We start from the raw sequence: 17945 nt of genomic DNA on the forward strand, positions 1-17945 counted from the left end.
AAGTCTTTCCTACAGTTGGACATTGTTCTCCTGACTGGCACTTAAGGAGAAGGCGTTCTGGTTATGAATATGCCATTATCGAAACTCTCACTGCTGAATCCCGAATTCTTGTCTGCTGAGAGATGCAGATCAGGAATTCTCAGAAGTTACATTTTTGACATCATAAGCTCATTACCCATCTTTAAGCATTTAAAGACGTAGACAAAAAAAAAAACTTTTGAATTAAGCAACACCTTTGCCCTGTCACACATCTCCTGACAATCCTGCGCTTCTCCAGATTTTTCCACCAAATCACTTTTTTCAATGGAGTAAAAGAACATGTTGCCAGAGAACAGCTGGTGTTCCACTGAAAGCTTGTCCCCCCCCCCCCCCCCGACTACTGAGTCTCTGGGAATTCGGGGCACAAAATAGTTTAAGAAAAGAGAAGTATTCTTCCAGGACAGCCCTCCCCTCCAAGAAACACAGAGCCGACTGCAGACAAAGTGCTCACACAGTGAACCTAATGCACCTCCACATCATGGAGCCTTCCAACACACGGTTGCCATGGTTGGACTAAGCTCTCTTCCCAGTTCGCTGACCGCCGAGGTTCTTCAGGACGCTCCTCAAAAGCATCCTCAAGAGTGACATTCAGAGAAACGTGACCGGCAGTTAACCCGTCTTTTGTTTACAAGGCATTTCAACACATCTACAGCGGGTCTAACCCAGAGCTGGAAAGCCAGCAACAATGCAGGCTTATTTTGGGTTCCATCCACTGTCCAGCTAAGGTGCTTTAGACGCAGAAAGATTATATATTTTTCACAGGCCTAGCAGTCCAGCTTGGACCAGGAGACGCGCACGACGAGACTGCCCTTTACTGGCCCCTTTCAGAAGAAAAGTGCAGATTGTGGCTTCAGGAATATGCCAGTTTTTTCCCCCCCGGTTACCACAAACACTCTATTGTTCCCCCCAAATTAATCAGACCGGTGTCTGGATACCGAACAGATTGGATTGCTTTCAATTCCTTCCGCTGCCAGAAGGAATGGGTCCATAAATGAAAGATGCGTCCAGGGCTGGCCTGATAAGGACCCTCTCCGGACGCCCATGATGCAGGCCAAGCCAAATCTGCGGAATGATCTGCAATCAGTGGATGGCAGACGGCTTCTAACGGCCAGGGAGCCTCATATCCTTGCTGGTGGTGGTATAGGTCAGATGATTAGGGCTCTGTCCAGAAGGTAATGGGTTCGAATCTTGCAGATAAGAGTAATATCACCAACTTGCTTTTGAATAAGGTCCTTAAGGCCAACTGCTACATGGGTGAAGGACTCTGGCTGACCCCAAAACCTGCTCTCATCTGTACATGCTGAGCAACGAATAATGTCTGTTACGTGTGTGTGTGTGTGTGTGTGTGTCACGACATACAATTTAGGGAGATCTGATGTGTTTAATGATGTTTATGGAACTAAGCTGATTATACAAACAAACCTGGCTATGCATTAATTTAAAATGCTAATTTCCTACACTTTGCATTTCTCTTACCTTCAAGGGCATTCTCACTGAATTTGCAGTTGACCCCAAATATCTAAAGCAGAGTCCAGGTTAATTTGACAGTCGTCCCACAACTAAAAGACCCTTGAAGCAAAGAATTGTACAGGCCTCCACCAGAATGGAAAGCACCTCTATTTGCAAGGTCTTACAGCTTAAACAGGAACAAATCCTAGGTACTGTGACTTGCCTGTCAAGCAACAGATCATCCAACACAGGGTGACGGTAAGTGCAGAGCCTATCGCAGGGTACGGGGTACAGGGCTGGGGTCTACCTGGGATGGGATGCCAGTCCATAGCAGGTCACCTAGACACATGCACACATTCACCAACTACAGCAAACCCTAACCGCATGGTTTGAGAACAATGAAGGGAACTTATCCAACATGGGGAGAACATGATGATCAGACCATGGTATTTACACTCAGATTGTCCAGTTAACCTTGACAGGAACATAATTAATATACCTTAACGATCTTAGTAGAGGCTCCACATCACCAGTAAGGGTTTAGCTACGTGCCATTGTCCGAAATGCCCAGATTTCAAACCATCCATTTCAACGCCCTTCGAACATTACTCAACACCATTCCCCTTATGCTCTACTGCAAGCTTAAGATTCAATATGAATACACATAGTAATCAGGATTACAATTTCAGAAAATGTCTTGCGTTACACCTTTGTTTGCTTCACAACCATCAAGGTGGCCACATACTTCAGACAAAATTGAAAGAATCAATCTTGTTTTAGTGATGCGTCATTGTAAGGCTCGTAATCATCGTGGTGATCGCTGTTGAGGGATATCGCCTGTGCAGGGTCCCCAAGGTGAACCTCTATTGTTTGTTCTGGTCACTCCCACTTTCCATGACTGGCTGATAAGTGTGACTGCATGGGGTTGGTCAGTCGGACTCATTATGCAGTTACCAGCATGCACTGGACTGCACTTCAGTGTATGTATGTATATTCATGCATTTCTGCTAATGGTAAATGTCATAGCCGTGCAATGTTGAGAAATGTGCGAGTTTCGGTGGCATGTAACCGTCATAAACAGTTGGTTTCTCTCTCTGTGCCACTGCTAAGTATCAGACCAATAGTGGCTGTTAGAGAGAACAGCTTCCATTTAAAAAGAGCCGTCATCTCCTTTATTAAAATGACACACACACACTCGCCACGATAAGTTCATTTGCCCCGTTTGTGGGTCTGGAGCATCAAAAACATTTTGCGTGCTCAGGGACTGTGGCATGACATAGAATGAACAAGGTGGCAGCGTCCTTTTAAGTATGCAATAGATTGTTCCAGCCGACACGTTCGATGTAGTTTTGTCCGAACATCGTTTGAAGTAAATGGCCACCTTGAAGTAGTAACGGATGTTTTTTTTTCAGGCTTGTAGGAGTCGCACAGCATTCAAGCCTCGGAGAACTCAACCACACAGCAGTGTCATATAGGGACATATAAAATAAATTTTATTATCCATTTTTTCTTATTAATTTCTACAGTGTAGTTGCTTTTCTAGACACGGTCATCAAAGATTGCACCTACATTTAATCCAGACACAGCCGCAACTTAAAACTTGGTGCGTCTGAATCGTATATATAATTATTGTATGGAAAAAAGGAACCTAATTTCTCCTCCTTGAAATCTCAACGTAAAAATGAAGCCTATCCCAGACTTCTGAGCACGGACGTGTAGGGAAGAGGGGTCAGTTCAGGGCTGTGCCCCAGTGGCTGCTGGGACTTGCGTGCCCAGAGAGTTTGGGGAGGAGATGACTGGTGAGCCAGCAATACTCCCCATTGGCTGTGCTGAGGACATCGACGTGATACCTGTGAGAAGACACAGCAAGACAACACTTGGTTCTAAGGTTCTGCCAGGCCACACCCCTTTCAGAAATCCAAACTGATTGGCTGAGAGAGACCGGGCACAAAACGTATTTGTTAGACTGTTTATAGGCTGACAGTGATAAAGAGCTTTCAGATGAGATGTGAGACATGAAGGGAGGTGTGGGAAGCAGCAGGAGAAAAAAAAAGCACTTACCCGCCATCATACTGGAGGAGCTGACAGGGGTGTTCCCTGTGGAGATTCCGGACGTGGAGCCCATTCTCACCTGGTCCTTCACGACGGGATCTGGCGGAAGACGAGGAGACAACAGCACACAGATGGGTGCCGGTTCAAAGCACAACCCGTCCATCGGAACGTTCCTCAGGCTCGCCGACCCGGTTCCCATGGAAACCCCATGCGGAAGCCTCAGCAGTGGGCAAAATGACACTGCGGCCAGGCCTTATGGCACCGCCTACTCCGGGCCGGGAGAATCGTGGGCCGGTGAAGCTTATGACACTCCCTATGGTACCACGGACGCTCGACAGCATGGGGCGAAGCGTTTAGGCTATAAAGCCGAATCAAACCCACCAGCTGGGCCGCCGTAGGCGTTCTTGGAAGAGGCCGCAGGCCGTAAAAAGGGTACACAGTGTGCTGGATGAGGGGAACCATTTCTGAAACTTCTCTACAGTCTTTCGTATTTATATGCTCCACCTTGAGATGTGTAATGGGCCAAAGCGACAGCTCACTGGTCCTGCAGGTCCAGCAGGACTGCCAGTGTTGGACAGCAGATGAGTGTTTCATCAGGGGGACTGATGTGACTTGGGGGTGCAGGGTTCAGGGCAATAAAATCTGACAGAGGAAATCCACGGGTTTTCAATCATTGCTACTTACGTCACTGTAGTGAAACTCCCTTACTGAGCAAACAGGCACATTCAGGGGATCCTGTCCACAGTTCACATTGCCCACATGGCTTAGCCTAGTCCAAATGTACAGTGTATGGTTCCCACCCGTAGACACAAAGAGGCAGAGGCACACAGGCACAGACTCACAGAAGTAAGGGTGTTCCATGGCCTCCCGGGCCGTGAGCCGGGCCTGGTGGTCATAGCGCAGCAGCTTGTCCAGGAAGTCCAAAGCCTCAGTGCTGACAAGATGCTGGTTCTCGCTGTGCACGAACCTCTCCCACCTCTTGCGGGAATGTCTGCCGGCAAGGGGGAGCAGTCATACGGCTATAGAGAACCCTCGAGAATCCTCAGCCTCGATGCAGAACCCCCCCATCCACAGGACTTGAATTTCATGGATCTCTGAAAAGCAACATACCTGCCCAAGATGTCATTGAACCGAGGGTCCAGCTCTATGTTGTATTTGTCAATGTAGTCGTACAAGTCCTCCGTGCCCAACACTTTAGCAATGCGGACGAGCTGGCGAAGAGAAGGTAGAGACACTGATCATGCAACAGCACAATGACCCTCAACTGACAAGAAACCAGTGAATGGAACCAACTGAAAGTCTAGTGTAGATCACTGCTCCTCTCAGGACATAATAATATGAAGGACAGCTGTTGACTGGAATCAGCATAGGATGTTATGCCAGAATGAGCCATGCGCCCACTGAAACTGGGTCAGTTGTCACAGAATGGTAACCCTTGTGGATTGGACGGTACGTGGCGGGTTCCTCACCTGATCATAGTTGTCATGCCCATGGAAGAAGGGCTCCTTCCGGAAGATCATACTGGCCAACATGCATCCTAAACTCCACATGTCTAAACTGTAGTCGTACATCTACCAAAGAAGGGAGAAAGGTGTTTAACTCAGCCAATAAGAAACACCATCCACAGATCTCAAACTCGCATCCCGCTCAGCTGGAGGAGGCTACACAGGAAGAGCTGCCCACCTGGTAGTCTACCAGCAGCTCCGGGCCTTTGAAGTACCGTGAAGCCACTCTGACGTTGTACTCCTGACTTGGGTGGTAGAATTCTGCCAAGCCCCAGTCTATCAGGCGGAGCTGCAAGGGGAATGGGGGAGGACATCAGCTGGAACCATCGCCAAGAAAAGCGCTGCACCACACATGTAAAGACCGCGCATCCAACACTGAGACACCTGGCACAGCTGCTCGCAGCTCATTTTCATTAACTGTATCCTGCCAGCCTTGGGAAAATTCTCAGACTAGACCGTAGAGAGGAACCTTAATTGCCTGAACTTTAGAGCACCAAGTACTATGGTACTGAAGGACTGGAACTCTTACTAAACTTTGTGAAAGCACACTGAGTACCCTGCAGGATGCACAAGGTCTGAATATTTCAGGTCACAAACCCAGCTGTATAAATAAGCAGAAATGCTCTGGATAAAAACATGAGCTTAAGTAAATAAGGCAGGTATTTTGTGCAGGAGTTTACCAACATGGTGTCCTTCAGGTTAAGCATTACCTTACTTCAGTCAACAAAAATTACTCGCAGCCTTTGAGTGTAATAAACAGCAAAATAAAAACTTTCTTATTAATGACACACAGAGGGGTAGGCCTTAGTATAATGCATTAATGTGTTATTGCTTGGACTAAAAGTTTTGAAAAATTAGCAAACCAAAATCATTCTCTATTGAACTTGCCTTACCTCAGAAGGGAACATGCTTTACCTAATTAGCTGAATAAAAGATTGAAATTAGACCTGAGTTAGAATTACTTTGTTCCCTATGTAGGTAAGACCCACCCCCCATCCACACCCCCCCCACTGGCGTTCAACCTCAAACTGACCACAAAACAAGGCCTTCCCATAATTCAGCCCATATATCCACATTCACGCGAGCCCTGAAAAGCTGGGGGGGCGGGGGGGGGGGAACATACCTTTCTGTGTTCGTGGTCGATCATCACGTTATGTGGTTTGACATCTCTGTGCATTATTCCCATGCTGTGACAGTAGTCCAGTGCCTGGGGGGAAGGGGGGGGGGGGCAAGACAGTCACAACCAGCCTAATAGACGGAATTTGAACCGAAAGCGACCATTCGATAAACTTCGACAAGATACAGACATATTTATGATGGTCAAATTACGTCACCTTAGCTAAGTCAAACATGTATATGTTCAGGCCTCAACATCATTCTGGCAGAGCTGCACCCAAAGCAGTGTGAACACCATCATACGATTTTTATCATCACATAACCAAAGGCAGAACCACTGAATCAGCTTGCAGCCCCGATTACATCCAGCTCCAGTATATCTTCAGGCATGTGAAGCCATTCAACCTACACAAGCCGACTAAAATACAACTCGAGCTACATCAGAAATAACTTTCAGGAGGGACAGGGGGGGAAAAAAAATCTGGCACTGAGTACGGCCAGCAGATTTTCAGAACCGCATATAAAAACTGCACTGGGCTCATCTGACGTTTCAGGGCAGTCCGCGATCTTTCTCACTCTCAGTTATTCATGGACGGGCCTTTTAGGGCAGCTTCCCGTTTTACGGACACTCCACATCAAGCCACTCTAAGGGGTGGGGCTCACCCGAGCCGGGAAATGGAGCCTACATACCCAATCTCACAACGGGAGAAAGATTTACCTCAAGAAAAGCCAAGCAGAAAGAAATAGAGTCCTTACCTTCAAGATTTCATACATGTAGAACCGGATGTCATAGTCTGATAGCGTTTGATACAGTTGCTGTAAAGGGGGGGGGGGGGGGGGAGGAGAGACAGTCCTTGAGTGAGTCTTTTCCTTCTATGAGGTGAACCACCATGATTAGTGCTGATCGCTTCAACCGGATAACATCAGAATTAGAAAGACAGAACATAGCGAGCCTGGATAGGCTCAAACTCTCACCTTGAAGTCTGTGTTGTTTACATGTTCAAAAACCAGGGCTGGAGTCCGAGACTGAGGAGATTCAGAGAGAGACGGGCAGTCACTCACACACACACACACACACACACACACACACACACACACACACACACACACACACACAAAAAGCAGTAAGCGTCATATATTCTGCAGTGCAAACAGAAAGACCAGAGGACAAGACGAGGAGCAACTGTCAGGAACTGACCACGGGATCCTTCACGATGTCTAGAAGTGTGATGATGTTTGGGCCTCCTCTCAAGTTCTCCAGAATCTTAATTTCTCGCTTGATTTTCTTCTTTTTTACTGGCTGCCAGCAAAGAAACGGAAGGGAGATTAAATGGAGCCGTGCTGGACGACTTCCACGCACGAGCAGCTGATGTCACCATTCAGCCAACCGGTGACGTTCCAGGAAAGCATGCCAATCAGCACTGAGAGTTTAACCATATAAAGGCAGATAATTTCATGTTATAGACAGCAAATTTACATACTATTAGCGTAGGTTTATCTGAAAAGGACAAGCCAGTGAAAACCAGAAGGCAGAAGCACCTTGCAGATGTCATTTTGGTTTAATGTGAACAGAATGTTGAGAAGATCCCAGTACAATAGGACCAATGGGATTTACCAACTATATGGTAATACGCATGTGTGTAACGGTCACCAGATGGCACAAGCCCATAAAAATCAGGTCCATGTGTGATATTTATATGTGATATTTATAAAAATCCCATCTTCTTAAGAGGTCAAACTTAAACTCTAGTACCACTAATATAGAAGCTCTGAGAGATACGACCTGCCTTTATTTTGGGACAAATGGCACATCAGGACCGCCATTCTTGTTCAGTTGTGTGAGAGGGCCCTTCCCTCAAGTGTGACCGTACCTTGAGTATTTTGACGACTACTTTCTCGTTGTTCGTGATGTTTATGGCTTCAAACACTTCGCTGTATTTGCCTCGGCCCAGTTTTCGCACCAGTTGGTAATCATCTTGATTCCTGAATCACAAAAATGGTAACGGGGGTGTCACATACCACATATCTGTTTGTTGACGTGCGTGATCTGACGAAAGAACCACAAACAGTTGCAAGCCAAGTGAGGACGTTAGAAATGTAATCTGGAAATTGTCTATGTGGAGCTAAATTATAGCTGTTCTTGCTAAAATTAACCAAGTAACCCAGGTAAAGAACAGGGACACTCCACTGAGGCTGGTTTCATAAGATATCCAATGGAAACTAACGGCGAATTGTCAGGCAGCTTGCTGGACACCAGCACATGCATTCCGGGCCCTTGAGAACGCTCACCCCCACTCCACGACATGCGACTCGTAGTCCCAATACTCTCGGGGCCTCTGTGTGTTCACATCTGGATAAACTCGGGATCGGCTCGTGACCGGACCCGACATGTTCCAAAGGTAAATGGGCGGTTCTTGAGATTACCTGGAAACAAGATGGGAAAACATGAAAGCCGCCCACCTGCCGGAACATCTGACTGCAAGGTTTCTCCTCCAGGAGCCAGCGAGGCGTTGCGGCGCACTCTGAACAAAGTCCCATTAGTGCAACGCCACCCACCCCCAAACCCAGTGAAAGCTCTGTGGCCTTTCCCACAGGGGTCCTCTGTCAATCATGAGTTTCATACGGTTGAAACCCAAGGAACTTGACCTTCTCAGGACCACCAGTGAGAAGACCAGCTCAGGCCTGTATGCTTGGTGAATGAATACATTTAAATCCCATTTCAATCCAACTTACACACAAAATTATGAACATACATAAATCTGTAAAAACCAGACACTTTTTGGTGTTTTGCTAAATGCATTCACTATTCCAGGCTTCAGCATCACGAGGAGCAAACCTTACGTCAAAGGTTCTGAGGATAAAAGTACCAGATTTCTGCAAATCCTACTACCAGATTCACCCCAGAAGCCACGCTGGCAACTGAACAGAAAGGGGGTCAGATTTGGGCATCTTGCCCCAGAGTGAGGGCCTCATCTGCCCAAAACACGTCTCCTTACCTTGGACAGGGCCTTTGGGGCTTTAAATGATTGCTCTGGGGTGGGGGCAGGACGTACTGGAGCTGTAGGGAGAGTGAAGCACATTATCACTCAAAGCCATTTTACCAGGAGAAGGATTACGCATGTGACAAAGTCCCCTTGTCACAGACATGCCGTGTCTCGCGATCATTTCCTCCACACCTTCTTCAGCTGTACTTTGGAAACAAACATCAATTGACCCATCCACTTACACGTTATGGTTCACCACACCTCAGACGACTACGAATGACAGGTCAGTACAGAACACCTGTCTGACGGAGATCAATGCCTTCAGGACCGTATTGGGTGTAGCTATAGAATTACTAGACTGCACAGGTCTTCCATTCAAAAGCTTCATCTAGTAATTCTATAGCTTTGAGTGAAATCTCACTGAGCGCACACTACAAGGCACAAAGCTGGAGTGGTCAACGGAAACCTAATATTACATTATAGTGGTGTGTGTGTGTGTGTGTGTGGGGGGGGTTGTTCTAAATCTTGATTGACAAAGTCAACTGAGGAGGCCAGTTAACCCAAGGGATTCATGTGTAATACACTTATAAGACAGGATTTTGACAAGAATAAACTGCTCTGAAACAATGAAGACAAAAGCCTTTGTAGGACAGTTGCTCAGCTGAAGACCACAACCTCAGGAACAACCACAAGGTGGACAACTAACATCCAACAGCTGCAACCATTATGACTTAATAATCGATGTTATATGAAGGTTTGTTTGGGCAATCTTAAAATTTGCATACATGATTCCTACACTCAGTAATTAGTACAGGTGTAAATCACAGCTTTCCTCGCGATACGATACAATACGATTCAGTTCGATACTGGGGGTTAGTAGTCGAAATGAAGAAATTTCACACAATCTTTTACATTTCAATGAATTTAAAAAGGCAAATATAATTAGCATTTTATCATATTTTACTGGGAACTGTAAACAAAATCTAGTGTAGTATGTCCCATAAAACAAGCAAAATAAAGTGCAATAAGACACAAATAAAAAAAAAAACATTTCATGGACAGAACAAGGAAGATTAACATGACTGACTTCTGCGGTGAAACACGTATGTCAGTAATCTTTTTTGAGAGGGTTTTTTAAAGAAAAATTAAATAGTCAACGAGTATTCAGGAGATTATGCTCTGAGCGTAGCATCCTGTCACCTGCCGTACTAAACACGCTCTGAAGGTCGGTAGCTTGCAAGCTACTTAAACATGACCAAGTCAAAATGATCTACTATAAAAATGCAAAAGATTTATGTATAAAAATAGTCAGCATTCTTCAATATTATTTATTATTATTAATTTCCCTTTGGAATAAATAATGCATTTTTGAACTGAGCTGGCATTTTAGATCCTTCACCTTTCTCAGCTCACTTTTTGGAGGGAAGTTGTCGTAGTTATGAACAGTCCGAAAATGCCGCTCCGCATTTCCCTTCTTCGGAATAGCAATGGTAGACTGACAGAAGAAGCAAATGCATTATGAATATGACATTGCGGGAAAAAAAATTCCTCCTTCCATTACATATGGAAGTGGCAGGTTTTTGGCTTCGTACTTGGTCCAGCTCCCCCAATCATTTTTATACCCACACTACCTTTGTGATCGACCAGCAGATCGCGATCGACCAGCAGATCGCGATCGACCAGCAGATCGCGATCGACGTATTTGGCACCCCTGGTGTAGATCATGTATACTTCAGAGTGGATCAGGAAAACAATACTGGAACCAGTGAGAGAGAGAAAAAAATGCTTGCATCGACATTTAAGCATCACATCGATGCATCGGATCCTTTGCCATTGAATCGATACATCGATAGAAATCAATGCATTGTTACGCCCCTAGTAATTACTATGAGCATTCCAAGCAGTCACAAATATTCTATTTCATATCCACATGCTTTAAGTAACTGCAACAAGTTAGGTACCACCAGCATCTCTGGACTTTTGCTGACATTGTGTGTTCGGCTTTCAAATCATCAAACATACATATGTATTGCTTTTTCGCCCTTGACACCAGCACCATCACAGGACCAAAAACTATAGAAGTGTTTCTATAAGAAACATTTTTCTCCAATTTGTGTTTTCACACCAATGACATAATACCTAAATAATTATGGAAGCATTTACAGAAATAATAGTGCACAGAACATTTCAGGTTGATCTAGTTTAATACATTCCTCTCCCCCACCCACCTCCATGCCATCCCACCTCCAAGGGTACGTCATGTTCACAATCATGATACCTTACAAATTATACACTTTACATGTGAATTACCCAAACCAGACAACTAAATGTAAAATCGTATTTATACACAGAGCACACGTCTCTCAAAGCCTGAAATAGCACCACGCTTCACTGCACCCTATTACTCAGTCAACGGTGGTGGAGTAAAACACTCACACAGAGCACCATTTTCATACAAACTTGGTGAGATGACAATAAATGAAATCGAACCCAAGTATAATTCGGTAATGAGCTGAAACGGCGGACAACCTAAGTGATTCATCAGGAGAATGAGCGGAACTGGTAAACATGCACGCCTTATTTCAAGACATGAAAGCGACACTTTTTTTTTTTTTTTTTTAAGTGGGCCCAAGTAAGACAACTTTCAACATTTTCTTCAACCATTGATCACAGACGCTATGCAGGAAGCCCAATTTTCAATACAAGGAAATTGCTGCAAAATTGTCTGTTAAGAATATGACCGACAAGGACTGTGCATGGCACAGGAACAACCTCAGAGGTAGGGCTGCACAATATCCCACTGCAATATGACCGTAATATGCGCACATTCGCAATTGTCACCGGGGCTATAGGTAATGGCTGTAAAAAATTCAGATGCTGGCTTTCTGGTATTACACGGATGTTTACATACATGCACCATTTGATTAGCTGGTTAGGAGTACGCATAAAATACTAAATCGGAGGCGCACTGTGATGTCCAAATGTTAGTAATCTGTATAAATGTGGCAGATCCTTACAGTTAGTGAAGCGCGCCACATGCTAGTGTTTTCGTATATCATGGAAAATATATCATCTTTTAACAGAGGAGATACTGAGCATAAACAACTTAAAAATATGTTGGTGGTGTGACAGTACTTTTTGCATTTTAAAATATGGCATTTATTAAACATAAGCATATGCTGAATTTATACACACCACTAACTTTTGGGCATCATGAAACTCCCCATGAATATTTTGGATGTACCATTAATCTGCTTATCAAATCGTGGACGGAAGCAAACGTCCACGCAGTACCAAAAAGCTGGTGTCCAGACAGATTTTTACGGCTATTATATAAAGCCCTGGTGATTATTTTGCATGCCCCGTATAAGCATGATGCAGACCTACTCAGAGGATATGAATTATGTACTGGACAAATAAACACGCAACCCCATGAAGCCACGGACACTCAAGAGGCTCATTTGTAATACACTAATTTGGTTAGACTGATTATTCCAACTATAAATACAAGCAGAGACAGCAATGTGTTCAGCTGGACACAGCCCAGACCCAGGAGAGCAACAATACACTGGAACATGCGTGTATTTGGCCAGTGTCTCCAAGTGTCTCCAAGAAATGACATTGCCTTGTAATGGAACCTAGAGGCAGAACCTTCTATTAGTAGATCTTCATACTACTGACATCATCATTTTAAAAGGAGAACTTGGGGTGCAGGGGGCCTACCCAGAATGGATGGATGGGTGGATGGATGGAATAATTGATCTACGTATAGCAGTTAACCCATAGTATGCCTTAATGTGGCCTTCTTGCCTACATGTCACAAGGTAATCATCACTTGCACGGATTCCTCCAGCGTGCCTGCAGGCTAGGATCCTCTGTACCCCACCAACAGTAAACATATTCTTCCAACATTCTAAACATAAACACACCTCCATGAAAAGGAGGAGATTTCGCACTGCCAATTTGTATCTGTCAGCTAAATGCTTTTCTCAAAGTACACATAGAAACACAGTAGGACTGTCAATCTGCGATGGACACAGGTTCACTAAATGCATATTATCTTATTTATGTATTCTGAGTACGCTGCAATCACAACTGACACGACCAGACGAGATTAAACAACTCACAAACGAACAAATTCGCAATCACTACGAGGCAGCATTCATAATGTGTGCGACTTTGAAACACTGAATAAAAATGTGTTTTTCCCCCCACAGTTTCTGTCCACAGTTTCCACTTCTAAAACTGCCCAAAGACTGATAAAGCATTGCGTATTATTTTGTATGAATGAAGAAGTGTCATAAACCTTGACAGATGATAGTATAGGAATTGGGCAAGACAAAATGGTTTCTACAAGATGTAAATTAGGACCACTCATTTAAAATTGCAAAACTTGCCAGTTGCAGAAGTTGCTATGCAAGCTCTCATGAGATAGCTGCTTGAATTAGGTGAAAGCACAGACTGGTACTATCATTCAATTGCTTATACAAGACAGGGTTACAGGAGACAGGGCAGGCTAGAGCACAAGGCATGGGTACACCCTGGACAGGAGCGCAGGGCACGTTACCCTTAACTGACATTTTCCATCTGGAGCCAGCCGGCAACGGTCTTGCGATCTCCAGCTGACTCTCCTTGGGGATCATTGCATTAGTACGAGACTGAAGGAGAATTCCAAGCCACATACTGCGTTCAGTGTTTTTTTGTTCAGAACACAATATATAAAAATAATTTTGTTCTGTTCCCCTTCTGAGGACGCACAGCAGTGTGGCTCAGTAACACACACTCACACCTGCCCACCAACAGATTCTGGCATAAATGTAGTGTATCGACCAGGCTGACCAACTTGTGAGCCAAAATAAGGGGGCAGACAGTCCCGTTACGGTACCCAATTAGATGTGTGGTAAAGAATCAGGAAATCATATCACAGAATGAAAAAAATTCGCAATATAGGTAATGATATCACCCAAACCACAAGCTGCAGATTCATGTCCACACTGGAGTACTCCATTTGACATAACTGACAAGCCAAAATGCATTTAGCTCTCAAACAGAAACCTGCATTCGTATTCTTTTGACTTTAGTTAAAAAAAAAACATTAATAAAACACTTACTACTTTAGTTTCAGTACCTTCACTGATAAAAGTTCAGAGACTTTCCATAATCAAATTTTTATACCCTAAAGCACAGACTTGTCCAGTCAAAGTGTGTCCTGTACAAAGCCATTTTCCTTATGGTTAGTTCACGTCAAAAACATTGAAGTAGGTTCCTCTCCTTTCACTTACTATAATACAATTCCTTCAATTACACACACTTTGTTTCATAATAAATACTGGGTCAACAGCCTATGCATATTCAGAAACACCAGACAACCATTTACACTAGATGCACAACACTCAACAATCTATTACAATAATGTACTGGGAATTTATTCCAGGTTTCCTGGCAGAACTCATCTATGATGGCTTGTAGAAAAACACCTGTTTTGTCCTTGAGCTTCTACCTCAAAATTCTTTTTGAGACGTGACCACCTGATAATTGTGGTATTTTGAATGTTCTTGGCATTCCACTGCATTTAATGTGATTTAAAAATGGGCACAATGATTGTATCTTAGTGACTGTGTAGGTGAAGCATATTTCTGAGTTAAACAGGAAAAGGTGACAAAGATCACACTGTATTTCAGGCTCCCACAGTGCCAAATTACCGTTAGAAATAAAGTTAGATATTAAACACTCAACTTTTTGCTATGTCAAAGACAGGTAACATATCACACTTCCAGAGAGGAAAATTATTTGGGGGGAGAACTGAGAATTTTTGTTACAATGCCCCTTTCCTGATCATTACTGTCTGTATTTTTCAAACAATTTTAAAATATATCAATACATCTAAAAAAGCAAGGTTAGGGATCACGCAATCAGTATTTGATAGGATATGAAATAAAAGCACTTTATGCCCCTCAAACAATCACAAGAACTCGTTCAATCTTTAAACACCTAAGAGGCTCCCGGTTAAAATATCTATGACCATTAGCTCCCCATTAAGCACCCAAAATATGCTAATTCGCTATTATAATAAAAAAAAAACCACTGAATGATTAAAAAAAAGTTTAAGGTAAGTGCATATACAGGACTAGAGACTTACATGTTAGCAAAACAGCATGAAAACTATAAAATAAGAAAGTTGTCCAAAATGCTTCACCATGAACTAGACCCCAAGCCTGTCGACGCGGCCTTTCCTTACAAGTGCAACCCGCACTCGACCCTAAGTAAAGGCCTTTATCAAACATGTTCAGCCTCAGCTTATATTCTTAAATCCAGCTTTAAGTTACTTCTTATATCCAGCATATAGTATCCATTAAAATATGATATGCTTTGCTAGCGGTACCGCCAGGTACGGAGTTAGCTACAAAGCGAGGGCACAGATTAAGGGACGGAAAAACCGTCCTTATTCTAACCCGGCTACGTTTAAAGGACTGATGTTAACAGTATGAGAAACTGCATTGCACACGTCTAAAAGAAAGGAAGGGAAACGTGGGAAATGGTCCCGATCGTGTTGAATGGCTAACTAGCTAGCATAGCCTACCACACCGCTGAAAGGCCGCAAGCATGGGGTTTTCCTCACCAAAGTGGGGAAAGGGGAGACGGACCGGTTTGTGGCAGTCGGGCAGCGCCCGGGATCTCCAACTGGCTTCGCTATTGGTCCGGGCTCATAACTGGTTAACGGGGGTAATACTGAACCGCACCAGAAGCTGAGCACCCCAATTCGACAAATATCTGGGAGAAAGTAAACATTTTACTATAAGCTGGAGGTTCTTTTGCACCCACACATAACGATGATGATAAAAAGCAACTCTCCACATCCAGCCACGGCACTAAGCAGCTGGAAAGTCAGCGAGGTTGTAAAATGGAAACGAACAGGCACCTCGCTCATAAGTAACCGGGAACCAGAGGCAGCCATTTGAACCGAGATGGGTTGGACGGTGCTGGTTCAAACCCGCGCCACCCCCCAGTACAAAACCACACCAGCCCGGAGATCACTTGTGTTTTCTCGCTTGTAATGACGGCTGCACGCTTTATCCATGCTCTGCATCCCCTCATGTCTTTTCTAAGTAGCCCCGATTGTCTAACCCATCCTTGCCTTTTAAGCAGCACCGGTATCCCGACGGCCAGCCAGTCAGAGAGTCGCCGGTCCCCCTCGACCGCAAGAAAACCACACACCGCTACCCCGCCTGGCATGCTCACAGCTCAGCACCACAATGTCCCCCCTCCCAAAAAGAGGCATTTATAAAACTACAGATTAACACTAGAGTGACTACAGGCATCTGGAGCTGAGCCTAAGCGCAGCGATGCCTTTACGCTCCGGGGCTGCCTGTAATACAGCGCCAGTTGCAGCCATGGGGGGAAAAACCCCCAAACCGACTGGATTTAATGTGCCGGATACTGCCTCACATTTCCCCTGTATTTCGACTTCTACAACTATAAACCCAAGTATTAATTTAAAACACACACCACCGTGCACAACATGTGAAATATAGCAGTAGATTTTTACGTGAATTACACGAATTAAGTTACCTCCTGTACTCCTGAGATGACAATATGGCGGCTCCTGCGCACACAGCGGACTCATGCACCCGGCTCGGCGACGAAGGAGGCGGCGGGCCTCCGCACCGCAAGGGGCGCCACGCGTCGCTGACAGTTTGGAAATACAGGGTGGCGCAACAATGTTTCCTCATCATCCTCACCATCTTCACCATCCCCATGACAGAAGCATGGATGGATTGAAGGAATGTCTTGTTCTCCCCATGACATTTCGCTGAAATTGGTGTAGACAACAATGACGAATTTAAAAAGCTGTGTTTTTCAGTTACCAAACTATCTGTATGCATTGTTAATATTGTTCATACTTTCCATTGTAATGCAAGGATTTTTTAAGGATTTATTTTAGTATTATATTATTGTGCTGTATATTTTAAATATCAGTTCCCAAAACCCCCCAAGACCACCGAATACTGACAATTTTAAGCAATAATTGGACAAAAGCCTAAATGTAATTTCTAAAATCTAATTTTCCATCAGGCATGATGTTTAGTTTAAAAATTTATTTCATAAAGCAAGATTAATGTTGGCTAGCTAAAAATTGTCCTATATTCAATATGTTCCATAGGGTCTGTGCTAGGACGTGAGGACATTGAGGGCATTGGGCAGAGACTAGGGGGAGGGCAGCCTCAACCATAAAATTTGCCTGGACGAGGGGCTCACTGATTTATGTTACTGGTTTTTACACTTAACAAATGAATAGAAACTAAGGTTGGCACAGAAGAGGGGTCCCATAAGAGGAGGGGGAGTGTTTGGATGATTCTAAGAGCCTCTGAATGACAGAATTTGGAAAATAACTGTATTGGTCTGGACTGGGGGGCTCAGTATGATATGGTTTCATGGGGCCCAAAATCTCTAGCAGTGCATCTGGCACAGAAACATTATTCACTAGAAAATTTAGCTAGCTAGTTGACTATTTTTTTGCACTGTAACCAAATGGGCGGTTCAGTTAAAAATTTGCTAGCCCAGATAAATTTTTACTAGCCCATAATATCATTTTCAAGCATAACGAGTAACCAAAGGCCAGGTAAAAGTTGTTTCCCGTATATCATTTATTAATTTCCATAATCAATTTACTCATTCAAAGCACCACACAATAACAGGGGTTAGCAAATAGTCAGTGTCTACTAGTTTACCAGCCATCGGATTAATTTATCGTTTTATTCTCCTACCCTCCTGTCTACATTAGGATGCTTCTGCGATAATT

General features: G+C 44.2%; 1 protein-coding gene across 1 annotated transcript; it reads right to left on the reverse strand.

Moving 5' to 3' along the window:
* Positions 1-2960: 2960 nt before the first annotated feature.
* zgc:86598 (STKc_CK2_alpha domain-containing protein) lies at positions 2961-16852 on the reverse strand. Its single transcript, XM_048993718.1, has 14 exons — positions 16715-16852; positions 9158-9219; positions 8451-8585; positions 8033-8144; positions 7360-7461; positions 7137-7187; positions 6918-6977; positions 6169-6252; positions 5224-5334; positions 5010-5111; positions 4651-4751; positions 4383-4531; positions 3550-3639; positions 2961-3338 (listed from the first exon to the last, which is right to left on the reverse strand). The coding sequence occupies exons 3-14, from the start codon at positions 8549-8551 to the stop codon at positions 3223-3225; spliced, it is 1179 nt and encodes a 392-aa protein (XP_048849675.1). The 5' UTR covers positions 8552-8585; positions 9158-9219; positions 16715-16852; the 3' UTR covers positions 2961-3222.
* Between the last annotated feature and the right edge of the window lie 1093 nt (positions 16853-17945).

This window comes from Brienomyrus brachyistius, chromosome 23 (genome assembly GCF_023856365.1).
Source record: "Brienomyrus brachyistius isolate T26 chromosome 23, BBRACH_0.4, whole genome shotgun sequence".
Taxonomy (NCBI): Eukaryota; Metazoa; Chordata; class Actinopteri; order Osteoglossiformes; family Mormyridae; genus Brienomyrus; species Brienomyrus brachyistius.